The following is a 14,467-nucleotide window of genomic DNA, read 5'->3' on the forward strand; positions in this document are numbered from 1 at the left end:
GTCAACTGGAAAGTAGCGGGTTTCAAGCGCCTACCCACACTCAACTGTTAGAACAGTGGGTTTCAGTTGAGTGTGGGTTGTTTCATCACACGTATGAACAAATTCAATAGAAAACCTAGCAAATTCACTAGAAAATTCTATTGGAACTCCGTAGGATTTCTATTGGAATTCTGTTGAAAAATTCCATTTTTTTTGCGCTGATTCTATTAGATATTCGATAAGAAACAGTCAATAGATATAGAGAAACACTCAACTGTTAGAACAGTGGGTTTCAGTTGAGTGTGGGTAGGCGCTTGAAACCCGCTACTTTCCAGTTGACTATAGTCAACTGAAACCCATGCGGTTACACGCACGTATCATATAAAATCATATTATCACATGCAAAACCATACGCGCGCATAGCGCGCGCACATCCCAAGTAGTTAAAAAAAAGTCTAGTGTCCATTTTACCCCATCCTCTCCTACGCTTTTTCCTGGTAATGTTCATTGAATTGGTCTCTCCGTGTACGTTTCAAACAAGGTTTTCGCGAAAACTTCGCTATCTGCATTAGAATCGGAGATACTCATCAAGAATTCAGTCACGATCTAAATCGACTTGAAACGTTTTATCGCTTCGCTACTGAATTGGGGAATCTATTTCTACAGGATAAGCTCTATAGATTTATAGAAAAGAGTCCGGAATTCGCGAGGCCTACGAAGCCCTGTACGCTGGACGAACATAGGAGAAGATGCTTCAGGCAGACGACTCTTCTTTTGAAGAATGATTTAGTGGTACGTATTCCCCCCGAACGACGTAACTGAAATTTTTATGTATTTTGGTTATTTTAGATGATGAATTGAAAAATTCATGTTCGGTAATTTCTATGGAAAATGTATCGATGGAAAAAGAAAGTCGAATAGAAATTTGAAATTCTACAGATGTTTTGTATGATATAGTTTCTATTATACATTTTCTATTAAAAAACGCACAGTGAAGATGGGGAATTCTTCAATGGAAACGGCGAAACCCTTACAATTTTCAATAGAAGCTCAATAGAAATCCAACAGAATTTTCTCTATTTCAGATGTTTTTCTATATTTTTTTTCCTATCGAATTTGTTACGTTTTTCTATGAAATTTTTTCCTGCGTGTTTATCTGATCAACATAAAGTTTAATTACACTTTTCAAATCCATTTTACACGAAATTTCACCATCTGTCTTAGATAAATGAACGAAAATCTGCCACCTGTCTTAAATAAATAAGTAAATAAAAAAATAAAAAAATAATAAATAGATAAAATCTGCCAAAAAACTGTCATGTGTCTTAAATAAATAAATAGATTCGTAAATAGAAATAGATTCCAAGACACCTATCGAAAACTGACGATCTCTCGATCTGGAAGCGAAATGAAAAAAAAATGCATTAAATCACGCACGAACGAATTTAGTAGAAAAACCTTGCGAATTCGCTAGACAATTTTATTGGATTTTCATTGAAATTGTTGGCCGATTCTATTGAAGTGTTCAATAGAAAATATTCTATAGAAAAAGTCAATAGAGATCGATTTTTCTGTACAAATTATTGTATTGAAATATTTTCCATAGAATTTCCGCGGTTCGAATTTTCCAATTTTTTTTTCTTTTAGGGTAAGCTACCTAGTAGATGGACTCTGCCCTATAGACGGACGAGCTACTTTTGGATAGAAAATTACGCAAAAAAATACTGAAATGTGAATTGTTGCTTTGAATTTTCACGAACTGTTGTGATTCTTAACCCCTGAGTGACGATTTTTTTTCGATCAATTTGTTTTTTCAATTGCTAAAAAACTAACGTCCATCTACTGGCCGGTTTTCTTAGGCGTCCATCTACTGGGCAGTTTACTCTATTTGACTTTTTCGTGATAAAAAAAATAGAAGGAAAAAATTCAGAAAATCTGGGCGAGGAGATTCTATAGAAAATATCTCAATAGAATCGGCCAAAAACTCATAGAAATTTCAATAGAAATCCAATAAAATAGCCTGGCGAATTCGCTAGGTTGTCCTATGAAATTTTTTCATGCGTGATCTTCTGCAATACATTATAGGAGCCTGCATCTGGTCATTTGAATTTTTATATCGCATATGACTCCTCACTGCCAGTGGTCACAGGCATTCTTTATGCCATGGTGCCTGGGACGATATATTCCCTTGGAACAGCACGTCATTTCGAACTGATGTCTCAATTTCGGGAGGGCCAAGTGAGTGACTGTTCCATGCGTCCAGCATTCGTTCCGGTTCCAATATTAATTATTGGATTTTTTGGTACTTCTATTTACTAGTTACGAGGATGTTTCGCATTGACGGAAGTGTCTCATGGAACGAATGCCAAGGGGGTCAGGACGACTGCCACGTACGACGTTGAGTCACAGAGTTTTATTATTAACACGCCTGATTTTGAAGCTGCAAAATTTTGGATCGGAGGCTTAGGTGCGTTCGTCAGGAGATAAATCTGACAATGAATCAAAATTTAATAGGAATTCCTTGTGTTTTTGCGAAAAAAATCATCTATGAGTTCATTGTTGGATCGTACACGCATGAAAAAATTCAATAGAAAACCTAAAATTCGCTAGAAAATTCTATTGGAATTCTACAGGAATTCTATGGTTTTCCTAAAGAATTTCCATTGGAATGCTATTGAAAAATTCTATTTGTTTTTTTGCGCTAATACTGTTGGATATTCAATAAGAAAAAGTCAATAGATTTCGAATTTCTGTTTGGAATTTTCTCTTGAGATTTTTTCTATGCTTGGGCATCAATTTTCTAAGTTTTTTCCATTCGGATTCTGCGATGGAAAATTAAACAAAGTCCAGCGGAAAAAATTTGGAAAATTTGTGCCCAATAATTCTAATAGAAAGATTTCAAGAGAAAAATTCTAACAGAAATTCGAAATCTATTGGCTGTTTCTTATCGAATATCTAATAGAATCAGCGCAAAAAAAATGGAATTTTTCAATAGAATTCCAATAGAAACCCTACGGAGTTCCAATAGAATTTTCTAGTGAATTTGCTAGGTTTTCTATTGAATTTGTTCATACGTGTGATGAAAAAACTTTTGAAGAATTTGTTCATTTCTAAGCGGAAACGTCCTTTGAAATGAAGAAAGCATGTTTAAAAATTTGCGACATTTTCCTAGATGAAGCACTAGGATTTTATATCAGACTTTTACAATCATCCATGTCACGACGAAAGTAATGACTGACTGATTTCGTAGGAAAACAGGGAACTCACGTGCTCGCCTTTGCGCAACTAACGACCCCAGATAACGTCTGTCACGGACTCCACATTTTCATCATCCCTATCAGAGATCCAGAGACAATGATGCCGTTACCGGGGGTCACTATCGGTGATTTGGGAGAGAAAATCGGTCTCAATGGCGTTGACAATGGCTACGTTATGTTTAAAAATGTAAAAATACCTAGAGAAAATTTGTTGAATAAAATGGGGGACGTAACACCTGGTGGGAAATACGTATCGCCAGTGAAAGATCAGAGTAAACGATTCGGTGAGTAAAAAAGAGCGGGGTAAAATGGGCCATTTCCAAGGATTTTTTTAAGCTTCAGAGTGAGAGGAAAAGCGCTTACATTGTGTAGTTTTACGAGGGGATATTGAGGCTTGAGAGGAAGTCTATCTTATCCCCGGCGATTGTTATCAAGAATTCGTTATTGATTTTTATTGATTCATTTTGCCAGGTGCCTCACTTGGTGCACTGTCTCTGGGTCGAGTAAGTATCACAAATATCAGTGCTACCTACTGTTCTTTGGCAATGGTAATCGCTACAAGATATTGTGCTGTACGGAAACAATTCGGTCCATCGGACAATGAGGAATGGCCGGTTATTGAATATCAAGCGCTTGTAAGAACTTGAACCATCAATTAATTCTCATCTACTCACAAATGGTATTTGGACTACTTATTGATGATAATGAGAAACAATGCTCTACAGTATGGAAGACTGATGCCGTGGCTAGCGGTCACGTACGCCATCCAAATATTTTCGCGAGAATTCATGAGAAGAACTCAGGAGTTTCAAGGAAAAATTCTCCAGGGGGACAGTGGAGATGATCTCGCGTCAGAGGGTCTCGAAATTCATGCATTATCTTCTGCAGCTAAACCATACTGCTCCTGGATAGCGAGAGATGCTATTCAGGATTGTAGAGAAGTCTGCGGAGGCATGGGGTATCTCAAAGGTAGTCCTCTGCTGCTTATCATGGAGAAATTTTTCCAACCAATTGAGTAGTGAAGTGTTGGAGTGTAATAAAACGATCCGATTTTTTACATCTTGCTAAATATTAAATTATCCTGATACCGAGTGGTTTTAGGAGGAAATATCAAATACCATTATTCATTCTTCATTACAATCGCATTGATATAATTTCAGTGGCACGACTGGGGGATTTACGTGCTGATCATGATGCCAATTGCACCTACGAGGGGGAAAACAACGTGTTGATTCAACAAGCGAGCAATTGGCTGCTAGGATTCTCTCACAATTTTTATGCAAAGCGAGACATTATCTCTCCCCTCGGCACGATCGACTTTCTGGTGCGTGGGGAAGAGATCCTCAGAGACCGATTCCGATCTACGTCTAGTGAAGATGCTGTAGACCCACAGAGTGAGTTCATGAGTGAGCAACGACAAGATATATATTTGTATATAATTAATGTTTTTTTTCTCTTGATATCAGATATAATCAAGGGCCTCCAGTGGTTGGTTTGTCACTATCTCAACGCAACTCACAGACGCGTCGAGGGTCTGAAACGTGAAGGAAAAAGTCAGTTCGTCATCCGAAACGAATCACAAACATTCTTTGCACGCTCTCTATCACTAGTTTATGCAGAAGTACGTATTGGTTTGATGTAAAATCAGTAGCGAAAATGTTTTTTGACATGTCCAAGCGAATTTAGTAGACTGAATTGTCATCTCAACATTATTGAAGGAATAATCCCATGTTCCATTTATATAATTCAATTCCAGCACGCAGTTTTCAAAACATTTCTAAATACATTGAGCGATGAAAAGTGGGGGAATAATGAGCGAATAGTCCTGCGGAAATTGTGTTCCCTCTACGGCGCCTCAGCACTCGAGAGAAGACTGGGAGATTTGTATGCTGGAGGGTATGCCGAGCCCTCATCGAATATGGACCAATACCTGAGGGAAGGAGTAATAAATTTATCGAAGGAACTTGTGAACGAGGCAGTGGCCCTTGTCGATGTCCTAGCACCACCTGATTTCATACTGAATTCACCCCTCGGCATGTCTGATGGCAGAGTTTATGAGCACTTGGAGAGATTTTTGAAACAAGACACCGACAACTTTGAGAGACCAGCATGGTGGAAAGAAATGATACCGTCAAAGTTGTGATTGAATGATTCTTCTTTTTTCTATTATTTTTTTAATTGGTGTAGTCTTACAATTGCCTAAAATCAATGGTGTATGTATTTTTCTAATAAAATTTTTACGAGTATCTTCCATAGTGGTGTACAAAAAATTCACAATGACCATCATGAATTTATGGATATGATTGAATACAAAAAAATCTTGACAAGAATTTCACTATCTTCATCAGATTCAGACATATCTTCTCTAAAAACTCAAATCCGAATTTAGAACAGAATTATCTTGCTGATTATACCAACATCCACCCGATAATAATTGATTCGAATACCGAATACATGCGCATGAACATGAAGCAAACGAAAGTGTATTAAAAATTCACGATCATTCTGAAATGAATCGACAATGAAGGTAACTCGGGATTTTCTGAGACGCGGCCCACTTACTCTCTATCGACAACGGGCGACGATTGATTGGAAATCATTAAGATTGAATCTCTTTGGATCGGGTACTGTCGAATACCAGGTAATCCTTCAACATTCAATTCCAATTTATTTTATTATTTATTACTCACACCCGTCATCTATATTTCTTACAGGACAGGCTCTTTAAATTCATGGAAAGTAGTCCGGAATTTGCGAGACCCACGAGAGCTTGTACATTAGACGAGCAAAGAAGAAGATATTTGAAACAGACATTTCTTCTTTTCAAAAACAACTTAATTGTATGTATTTCCGTTATGATCATATCCACATCAGGACTTCAATGTATGAAAACATTCAAGAGAAAAGACCTAACGCATGTAGTGGAGAATTCTATTGCACAATTCACTTTCTCATTAATAATTTTTATTGGAAAGGCCGTCAAAATGTAATTGTTTAAATGAATCCAATTGTGATTCGCAATATTCTTCCCAATGCCATCTTGACCGACTTCAATCATGAAATGGAGTGCATCATTTGTCGTTGAAAAAATTTATTTTGAAACCAATATTCAGGGAAAGGTAAAAAATTTCAATGTTGAGGCAATGGTGGCTGCCAACATCGGGGCAATGTTGGCTGCCAACGTAGAAGGAATGTTGGCTGCCAACATTGAGGTAATGTTGGCTGCCAATAAAGAGGTAATGTTGGTTGCCAACATTGGGGTAACGTTGGCTGTCAACATTGGTGTAACGTTTGACTGCCAACGTTGGGGCAATGTTGGATAGCGAAATTGGGGAAATGTTGGTTGTCGACGTTGGGACAATGTTGGCTATTGACATTGGAGCAATGTTAGGTACCGATATTGGGGAAATGTTGGCTGTCAGCATTGAAACAGTGTTGGCTGGTAACGTTGATGCAATGTTGGCAACCAACATTGGGGCAATGTTGACTGTCAACATTGGGGTAACGTTGACTGTCAACATTGAGGTAATGTTGGCTGCTAACATTGGTGGAACGTTGACTCTCAACGTTGGGGCAATGATGGTTACCGACATTGGGGAAATGTTGGTTGTCGACGTTGAGTCAATATTGGCAACCAACGTTAAGGCAATGTTGAATTCAATGAATCATTGAATTCAATTTAAAATACATCGTCATAGAATTTTCATTTGGAAGCAAATTGCTAATTTATTACCAAAAATATATTCCCTATGTCGTGACGAAAGAAATTTACCGCTTGTATTTCTTGGATTATTTACCTTTAAAGTTTTTTTTTAATTAAAAAAATGTAAATGATTTTACGTTTCGAATACTTCACAGGAAACTTCTTCAGGTCACTTGAATAGCTGGATCGCGTACGATTCGTCTCTCTTCCTAATTGCACATCTTCTCTATTTGATGGTGCCTGAGACGGTAGCGTCCCTCGGCACAGAACGTCACACCGCATTTATCTCAAGCGTTGAGAAGGGAGAAGTGAGTGAATGAGTGGTCAGTTTTTCTTTCCGTTTACAAAACTCGTTGCTATATTTTTGATGCATTAATATATTAGTTTCGAGGATGTTTTGCATTGACTGAGGTGTCTCATGGGACTAATGTCAAGGGAATCAGGACAACGGCCACATATGACGATCAATCACAATGTTTCATAATTAATACACCTGATTTTGAAGCTGCCAAATTCCTGATCAGCGGCTTAGGTGATTCTATAGTTATTTATTTATTTTTATTTTTTATTCATTAATACCTGCTACCTGATATTTTTCATCACAATGTGTGGAAAAGGGACGTTTTAAAGTTACTTTTTCGCACAGCGTGATGAAAAAAACTTTTCTGACGAGTGTGAGGGTTGCAGACCGAGGCGAAGCCGAGGAATACAATCATACGAGTCAGAACAGTTGTTTTCGACCGAGTGACGAGCATAATTGTTTTGCACAATGTCCGTAAAGAGCGTTTGACGTAAATCGACGTTTTACGGACAGTGTAACGAAAACAACTTTCCGGCCTTGTAACGAAAATAGTTATGTACTATCTGCCTTAGATCACGAGATATTCATTGAAAATTGACCAATAGTTGAAATTGACTTGGACTGTTTTACCGCTTCGCTACTGATTTCTTCTTTGATCTTTTCGCTGGAGTTGAATCATTCATTTACGATTCACTCTCAGCCGCAGAATAAAGAGTAACATAGGATCCTAGATTTTAAAAAACAGAATTGCACGTTCTCATTTGTTGAAATAATACTTCTGTTTGGAATTGAAGGATCATTTTTTATACTTATTATTTGGGGTTTGAAGAACAGGTCTTGAAGAGAAATTAGCTGACATATAATTTTTTCCATTGACCTGCTCGTCTAAGGTCTCTGACATCCGGACCTCAACTGAAGTGTAACATTTTGCTTTGAATGCGAATAATGAATGATCGATTTTCAGGAAATCAGGGAACTCATGCACTCGTTTTTGCACAACTAATGACCCCAGATAATATCTTTCGTGGCTTGCATATTTTCATCATCCCCATTCGTGATCCAGAGACTATGCTGGCTTTACCAGGGATCACTATCGGTGATTTGGGAGAAAAAGTCGGTTTCAACGGCGTTGATAATGGTTACGTTATATTTCGAAATGTGAAAATACCTAGAGAAAATTTACTGAACAAAATGGGAGATGTAACTCCTGATGGGAAATACATATCGCCAGTGAAAGATCAGAGTATACGATTCGGTGAGTAAAAAAGAGTGGGGTATAATGGGCCAGTTCGAAGGATTTTTTAAAATTCAGAGTGAGAGAAAGAACGCTCAAATCGTATAGTTTTATGAGGGGATATTGAGGCTTGAGAGGTAGTCGATGTTACCCCCGACGATTGTTATCAGGAATTCGTTATTGATTTTTATTGATTCATTTTGCCAGGTGCTTCACTTGGTGCACTGTCTCTGGGTCGAGTAAGTATCACAAATATCAGTGCTACCTACTGTTCTTTGGCAATGGTAATCGCTACAAGATATTGTGCTGTACGGAAACAATTCGGTCCATCGGACAATGAGGAATGGCCGGTTATTGAATATCAAGCGCTTGTAAGAACTTGAAACATCAATTAATTCTCATCTACTCACAAATGGTATTTGGACTACGTACTGATGATAATGAGAAATAATGCTCTGCAGTATGGAAGACTGATGCCGTGGCTAGCGGTCACGTACGCCATCCAAATATTTTCGCGAGAATTCATAAGAAGAACTCAGGAGTTTCAAGGAAAAATTCTCCAGGAGGACAGTGGAGATGATCTCGCGTCAGAGGGTCTCGAAATTCATGCATTATCTTCTGCAGCTAAACCATACTGCTCCTGGATAGCGAGAGATGCTATTCAGGATTGTAGAGAAGTCTGCGGAGGCATGGGGTATCTCAAAGGTAGTCCTCTACTGCTTATCATGGAGAAATTGTTCCAACCAATTGAGTAGTGAAGTGTTGGAGTGTAATAAAACGACCCAATTTTTTACATCTTGCTAAATATTGAATTATCCTGATATCGAGTGGTTTTAGGAGGAAATATCAAATACCATTATTCATTCTTCATTACAATCGCATTGATATAATTTCAGTGGCACGACTGGGGGATTTACGTGCTGATCATGATGCCAATTGCACCTACGAGGGGGAAAACAACGTGTTGATTCAACAAGCGAGCAATTGGCTGCTAGGATTCTCTCACAATTTTTATGCAAAGCGAGACATTATCTCTCCCCTCGGCACGATCGACTTTCTGGTGCGTGGGGAAGAGATCCTCAGAGACCGATTCCGATCTACGTCTAGTGAAGATGCTGTAGACCCACAGAGTGAGTTCATGAGTGAGCAACGACAAGATATATATTTGTATATAATTAATGTTTTTTTTCTCTTGATATCAGATATAATCAAGGGCCTCCAGTGGTTGGTTTGTCACTATCTCAACGCAACTCACAGTCGCGTCGAGGGTCTGAAACGTGAAGGAAAAAGTCAGTTCGTCATCAGAAACGAATCACAAACATTCTTTGCACGCTCTCTATCACTAGTTTATGCAGAAGTACGTATTGGTTTGATGTAAAATCAGTAGCGAAAATGTTTTTTGACATGTCCAAGCGAATTTAGTAGACTGAATTGTCATCTCAACATTATTGAAGGAATAACCCCATGTTCCATTTATGTAATTCAATTTCAGCACGCAGTTTTCAAAACATTTCTAAATACATTGAGCGATGAAAAGTGGGGGAATAATGAGCGAATAGTCCTGCGGAAATTGTGTTCCCTCTACGGCGCCTCAGCACTCGAGAGAAGACTGGGAGATTTGTATGCTGGAGGGTATGCCGAGCCCTCATCGAATATGGACCAATACCTGAGGGAAGGAGTAATAAATTTATCGAAGGAACTTGTGAACGAGGCAGTGGCCCTTGTCGATGTCCTAGCACCACCTGATTTCATACTGAATTCACCCCTCGGCATGTCTGATGGCAGAGTTTATGAGCACTTGGAGAGATTTTTGAAACAAGACACCGACAACTTTGAGAGACCAGCGTGGTGGGAAGAAATGACACCGTCAAAGTTGTGATGCAATGATTCTTCATTTTTCTATTGTTTTTGCTTCCGAATCGAAGCTTCGTAATTGGTCGATTTGCTGATTCTCCAATTTTGCTTGGAAATGACTTGCACATGTTCCTTTTTCTTCCTCTGGGTCTCCCCCTGGGCTTTGCTCTGGACCTTGGATTTTGCAGTTTCGTTTTCTTTTCAATTAATCCACTGACAAAATCTTCGCCCGTCAAAACTTCTCAATAATTTTCCATTTACGTATGAAAAAATTCAATAGAAAACCTAGCGAATTCGCTAAAAAATTCTGTTGGAATTCTGTGAGAAATCTACGGGGTTTCTATAGGATTTTTATTGGAATTCTATTGACAAATTCTATGTTTTTTGCGCTGATTCTATTAGATATTCGATAAGAAAAAGTCAGTAGATTTCAAATTTCTGTTGCAATTTTTCTCATGAGAGTTTTTCTATTAGAAATTATTGGGCACATATTTTCTAAGTTTTTTCCACTGGATTTTGTTTTATTTTGTATTACAGAATCCGAGTGAAAGAAACTTAGAAAATTGATGCCCAAATTCTTATAGAAAAAATCTCAAGAGAAAATTCCAAACAGAAGTTCGAAATCTATTGACTTTTTCTAGCGAATTCGCTAGATTTTCTTTTGAATTTTTTCATGCATGTTCTACTGGATGGAAAATTCATATTCTCATCAGTACTCCAATGAAAAAAAAAGTTAATTAAAAAAATATATTTAATGAAAAAAAAATTTTTTTGCTTCAATTGCGTCACACGGACGAAAAAATTTAATAGAAAAACCTATCGAATTCGTTGGAAAATTCTATTGAATTTCTATTAAACTGTTCTATTAGTTTTTGGCCGATTCTATTGAAACGTTCAATGGAAAATATTCAGTAGAAAAAGTCAATAGAATTCAATTTTTCTATATAACTCATTCTATTGAGATATTTTCTACAGAATTTCTTCGGCTCAAATTTTCCAAGTTATTTCGTTTAATTTCCTTGATGAGAAGAAAAGAAAAATAGAATGAAAAAAACTTAGAAAATTTGAGTCGAGCAAATTCTATAAAAAATGTATGAAAAGAATAAGTTAATAGAAAAATCGAATTCTGTTGACTTTTTTTATTGAATGTTTTCTATTGAACATGTCAATAGAATCAGCCAAAAACTAATAGAAATTCAATATAATTTTTTAACGAATTCGATAGGTTTTTCTATTAAATTTTTTCGTGCGTCCAAACAGCCGTTTTTTGACTGTTTCATTTTACCCCGCTCTCCCCTAGAAATAAAAAATTAAAGAGGCAAATAACGCATCAAGAAACGATCAGATGTCTTCTGACAGAAAGACTCAGCCCCCTGCTTGTTTTTAGTCAGTATGGTGCTACAATTGCCTGAAATCAATGCTATATGTATTTTTTAAATAAACAGTCTTATGAATACATCGACAATTTTGTACTGTAATGATCCAAGAACTATTGTTTCGTCACAACTCTGGGTGATGCTGCACAGGCGTCAGTTCGTCATCCGCTTCCTTGAACCAGTCTCTGTAGACCCGAACCGGATCGTTCATCCAAAATTTATGAAAAGACACAGGTTCTTGGGAGGCGAGGAAGCCCTCTGCATAGTCCTGAGGCCGAGCCTGATGGAATAACGGCGATGTTGAGGGTCGGAGGCCGAGTCGAATCAGACAGATGCCGAAGAGGAACATGTCGTCTGGTGCAGACATCATCGGGCAATTGCAAGAATTCGATGTCAGGATTTTTGTGAGCAGTGGAGCGGACATGGCCAGGCCAGCCCCACCAGTAAGATACTCGTAACCAGTCTCTTCTGTTGCTCGGAATCCGTAACGTTCACCTATGGCCATCGGTTGCTTCGCATCGTAGCATGACAGCATTTTGGATAATCGTGAGACGCTTCATATTTTTGGAATGAAAGAGGAAATTATTGGGTCCACGTTCAAAAAATTTTTGGGAAAAAATTGCAGGCGGCTGTATCTTTGATACAGCTGTAATTGTACGTGGATACGTCCATGGTCTTTCCTTCTCTCTAGATTGTTAATAGAATCCCAATAGAATTTCTAGAGAATGCCAAGAGAATTTTCTAGCGAATTCGATAAAATTTTCTATTGAATTTTTTCATACGTGAATTCAGATCCTTCAATCGTAAATAGAACAGAATTTCAATAATTGATATGATTATTTCAGCAATTTTCATTTTGACAACTGACCTAATTTAATGGGTGATTAAAAATCACTTGTGCATGAGGTGATTGAGAAATTAAAAAATTGCAAATATGATTCATTATCGTTGGATTGTACCTGAGAATAGTGTCATCATCAGTCACGACTAGCCACTCGATCTTTTTCTTTTTCATTATTTTCTCTGCATGTTGCAGAAGACCGTATGTCTTCGCGCAGTGTCCCTCAGTGGTATGAGGTACGACGATTACATTCTCTAATTTCTCATCTGAAATGTTACAATTCTCTTTATATCTAATTATTCTCTCTAAAATTATTAGATATTTTTTTCCATTTGAAGTAAATTCTCTTTTAAGGCCCGGGGAGATTATGTTTCGAACGTGATCTTGGTTGTACTTTTTATTTTGATAATCTGAAATGATCTCCAATTGCAATTTAGCTTTACATAGCCTTTGAGTCTCCAAAAATTATGATTGCACAATTAAAAAAACGTTGAAAAAAAACTGAACATTTTCAAAGAGCATTTTTGATTAATGTTGGAAAAATAAACCCAAAATAGGGATGAGGAAATTCCAAATTAATAATTTGATGTATCTAATGGCTGATGTCAGATAGTTAATTACCGTGATAAATTATTCATTCACTATTTCCTCTCTATCGGACTTATTTCTTGATCTTTATTAGAAACGCTCTTTGAAAATGTTCACTGTTTTAAACTTTTTTTGATTGTACAATCATAATTTTTAAGGACTCCTGCGTGATGTAAAATCCGATGGAAATTGTGATGTATTTTACATTATGAAGATTGAAAAACAATCGAGACAACGTTGGAAAGATAATCCACTCAGGCCTTAACACCTTTAAAATCTTTAAATAAGGTATTAGTTTTTTGGTGTAAGTTCTACCTTCTTCATTACTGAAGAGAGCGTAATGCACGGTATGTCTCAACCACGTCTTCAACAAAAGCGGCATCCTCTTACTGTGATTTACGTTGTACGTCTTTACAGCAAAGAAAATGTTTCCTATCGACACAGGATTTCCCTGAACACGAAAAAATACTATGAAATTTCAAAAGAGTTCAATGCACAGATCAACAATTGCAAAAAGAGAATTGAGGGAATTTTATGAACGATGATAATCTTACGCATGACGGAAATTTCTTTGGATACGTCGCGCAGGTTTCGGCGGAATCAACACAAAACTCCGATAGGTGAATGAGTTGAGGACCTTTCCCATTGTTATGTACGAAATTTGAGAATTCGTACGAGGCATCGATTATGAAATCGTTGTCCGAAGGTACTCCTGAGCGCACTCTGATCTTGAGGGTCTCGAGGAGTGCTCTAGAAATGCCGAAACCGGAAGCGATGTTCGGATATGAGAGTCTCGTCAAGGGATCAGCGAAATGATGGATTATTGTCGGCCCAGTGTCGTGGAGCGCGTGGCCAATCCACAGAGCCTTTGAAAATGAAAACAAGACGAAAATTCTCTATTATTAAAAAATGGGTGAAACATTTCCGGTCGGCAATCTATTTCGCGAAGCTTATGCTAGACGTTAGGAATATTCAAAAATATTAAAGTTTATCTACGCTCGAAAAATTTCAATCTCAAGATCTTTTTCTATCTTCATTCTTAAAACAAGTGGAACATTGCTTTTTTCACAACATAGTTAATATATTTTTGGTAATAAATTAGCAATTTGCTTTTGAAATGAAAATTTTTTATTTCAATAAAAAATCGTTGTCAGCCAACATTGCCCCAACGTTCGTAGCCAATATTACCCCAATGTTAGTAGACACCATTTTCCCAACGTTGGCATCCAACATTACTTCAATGCTGACAGCCAATATTGCGCCAATGTCGATAGCCAACAAAGCCCCAATGTCGGTTGCCAACATTACTCCAACGTTGTAGACATCATTGCTCC

General features: G+C 37.5%; 3 protein-coding genes across 7 annotated transcripts in view; 2 read left to right on the plus strand and 1 right to left on the minus strand.

Moving 5' to 3' along the window:
• Nucleotides 1–5,487, plus strand: part of LOC107040920 (peroxisomal acyl-coenzyme A oxidase 3) — a 17,026-nt gene extending 11,539 nt beyond the window's left edge. For all 5 annotated transcript variants that reach the window (XM_015261229.2, XM_015261228.2, XM_015261227.2 and 2 more), the window contains exons 3-11: nt 646–771; nt 2,065–2,217; nt 2,299–2,446; nt 3,230–3,520; nt 3,708–3,871; nt 3,962–4,205; nt 4,397–4,630; nt 4,703–4,857; nt 4,993–5,487. In XM_015261229.2, the coding sequence (XP_015116715.1) occupies nt 646–771; nt 2,065–2,217; nt 2,299–2,446; nt 3,230–3,520; nt 3,708–3,871; nt 3,962–4,205; nt 4,397–4,630; nt 4,703–4,857; nt 4,993–5,379 (1,902 nt within the window). In that variant the 3' untranslated portion in view covers nt 5,380–5,487. The remainder of the gene's footprint in view (nt 1–645; nt 772–2,064; nt 2,218–2,298; nt 2,447–3,229; nt 3,521–3,707; nt 3,872–3,961; nt 4,206–4,396; nt 4,631–4,702; nt 4,858–4,992) is intronic.
• A 270-nt stretch (nt 5,488–5,757) lies between these two features.
• LOC107040924 (peroxisomal acyl-coenzyme A oxidase 3-like) lies at nt 5,758–10,564 on the plus strand. The gene is made up of 10 exons (XM_015261237.1): nt 5,758–5,877; nt 5,951–6,076; nt 7,095–7,247; nt 7,324–7,471; nt 8,205–8,495; nt 8,682–8,845; nt 8,936–9,179; nt 9,371–9,604; nt 9,677–9,831; nt 9,967–10,564. The coding sequence occupies exons 1-10, from the start codon at nt 5,758–5,760 to the stop codon at nt 10,351–10,353; spliced, it is 2,022 nt and encodes a 673-aa protein (XP_015116723.1). The 3' UTR covers nt 10,354–10,564.
• Nucleotides 10,565–11,737: 1,173 nt separating this feature from the next.
• On the minus strand, nt 11,738–14,438 carry LOC107040861 (beta-1,3-glucosyltransferase). The gene is made up of 5 exons (XM_015261126.1): nt 14,322–14,438; nt 13,688–14,029; nt 13,449–13,584; nt 12,664–12,811; nt 11,738–12,258 (listed from the first exon to the last, which is right to left on the minus strand). Exons 1-5 carry the CDS (start codon nt 14,436–14,438, stop codon nt 11,829–11,831), a joined length of 1,173 nt encoding a protein of 390 aa, XP_015116612.1. The 3' UTR covers nt 11,738–11,828.
• Nucleotides 14,439–14,467: the final 29 nt, after the last annotated feature.

This window comes from Diachasma alloeum, unplaced genomic scaffold (genome assembly GCF_001412515.2).
Source record: "Diachasma alloeum isolate Michigan unplaced genomic scaffold, Dall2.0 Dall_scaffold_00349, whole genome shotgun sequence".
In the NCBI taxonomy this organism is placed as follows: Eukaryota; Metazoa; Arthropoda; class Insecta; order Hymenoptera; family Braconidae; genus Diachasma; species Diachasma alloeum.

What these genes read in the sequence shown, in the direction of transcription:
- LOC107040861 (XM_015261126.1), bottom strand. Translation starts at nt 14,438, where the DNA reads ATGTTGGCAACCGACATTGGGGCTTTGTTGGCTATCGACATTGGCGCA. An exon ending in TGGTGTCTACTAACATTGGG is followed by an intron (nt 14,030 to 14,321) that starts GTAATATTGGCT and finishes TTTTAATAATAG; the next exon opens with AGAATTTTCGTCTTGTTTTC. An exon ending in CAAAGAAATTTCCGTCATGC is followed by an intron (nt 13,585 to 13,687) that starts GTAAGATTATCA and finishes TTTCGTGTTCAG; the next exon opens with GGAAATCCTGTGTCGATAGG.
- LOC107040924 (XM_015261237.1), top strand. Translation starts at nt 5,758, where the DNA reads ATGAAGGTAACTCGGGATTTTCTGAGACGCGGCCCACTTACTCTCTAT. An exon ending in TTATTGAATATCAAGCGCTT is followed by an intron (nt 8,846 to 8,935) that starts GTAAGAACTTGA and finishes AATGCTCTGCAG; the next exon opens with TATGGAAGACTGATGCCGTG. An exon ending in AGGCATGGGGTATCTCAAAG is followed by an intron (nt 9,180 to 9,370) that starts GTAGTCCTCTAC and finishes ATATAATTTCAG; the next exon opens with TGGCACGACTGGGGGATTTA.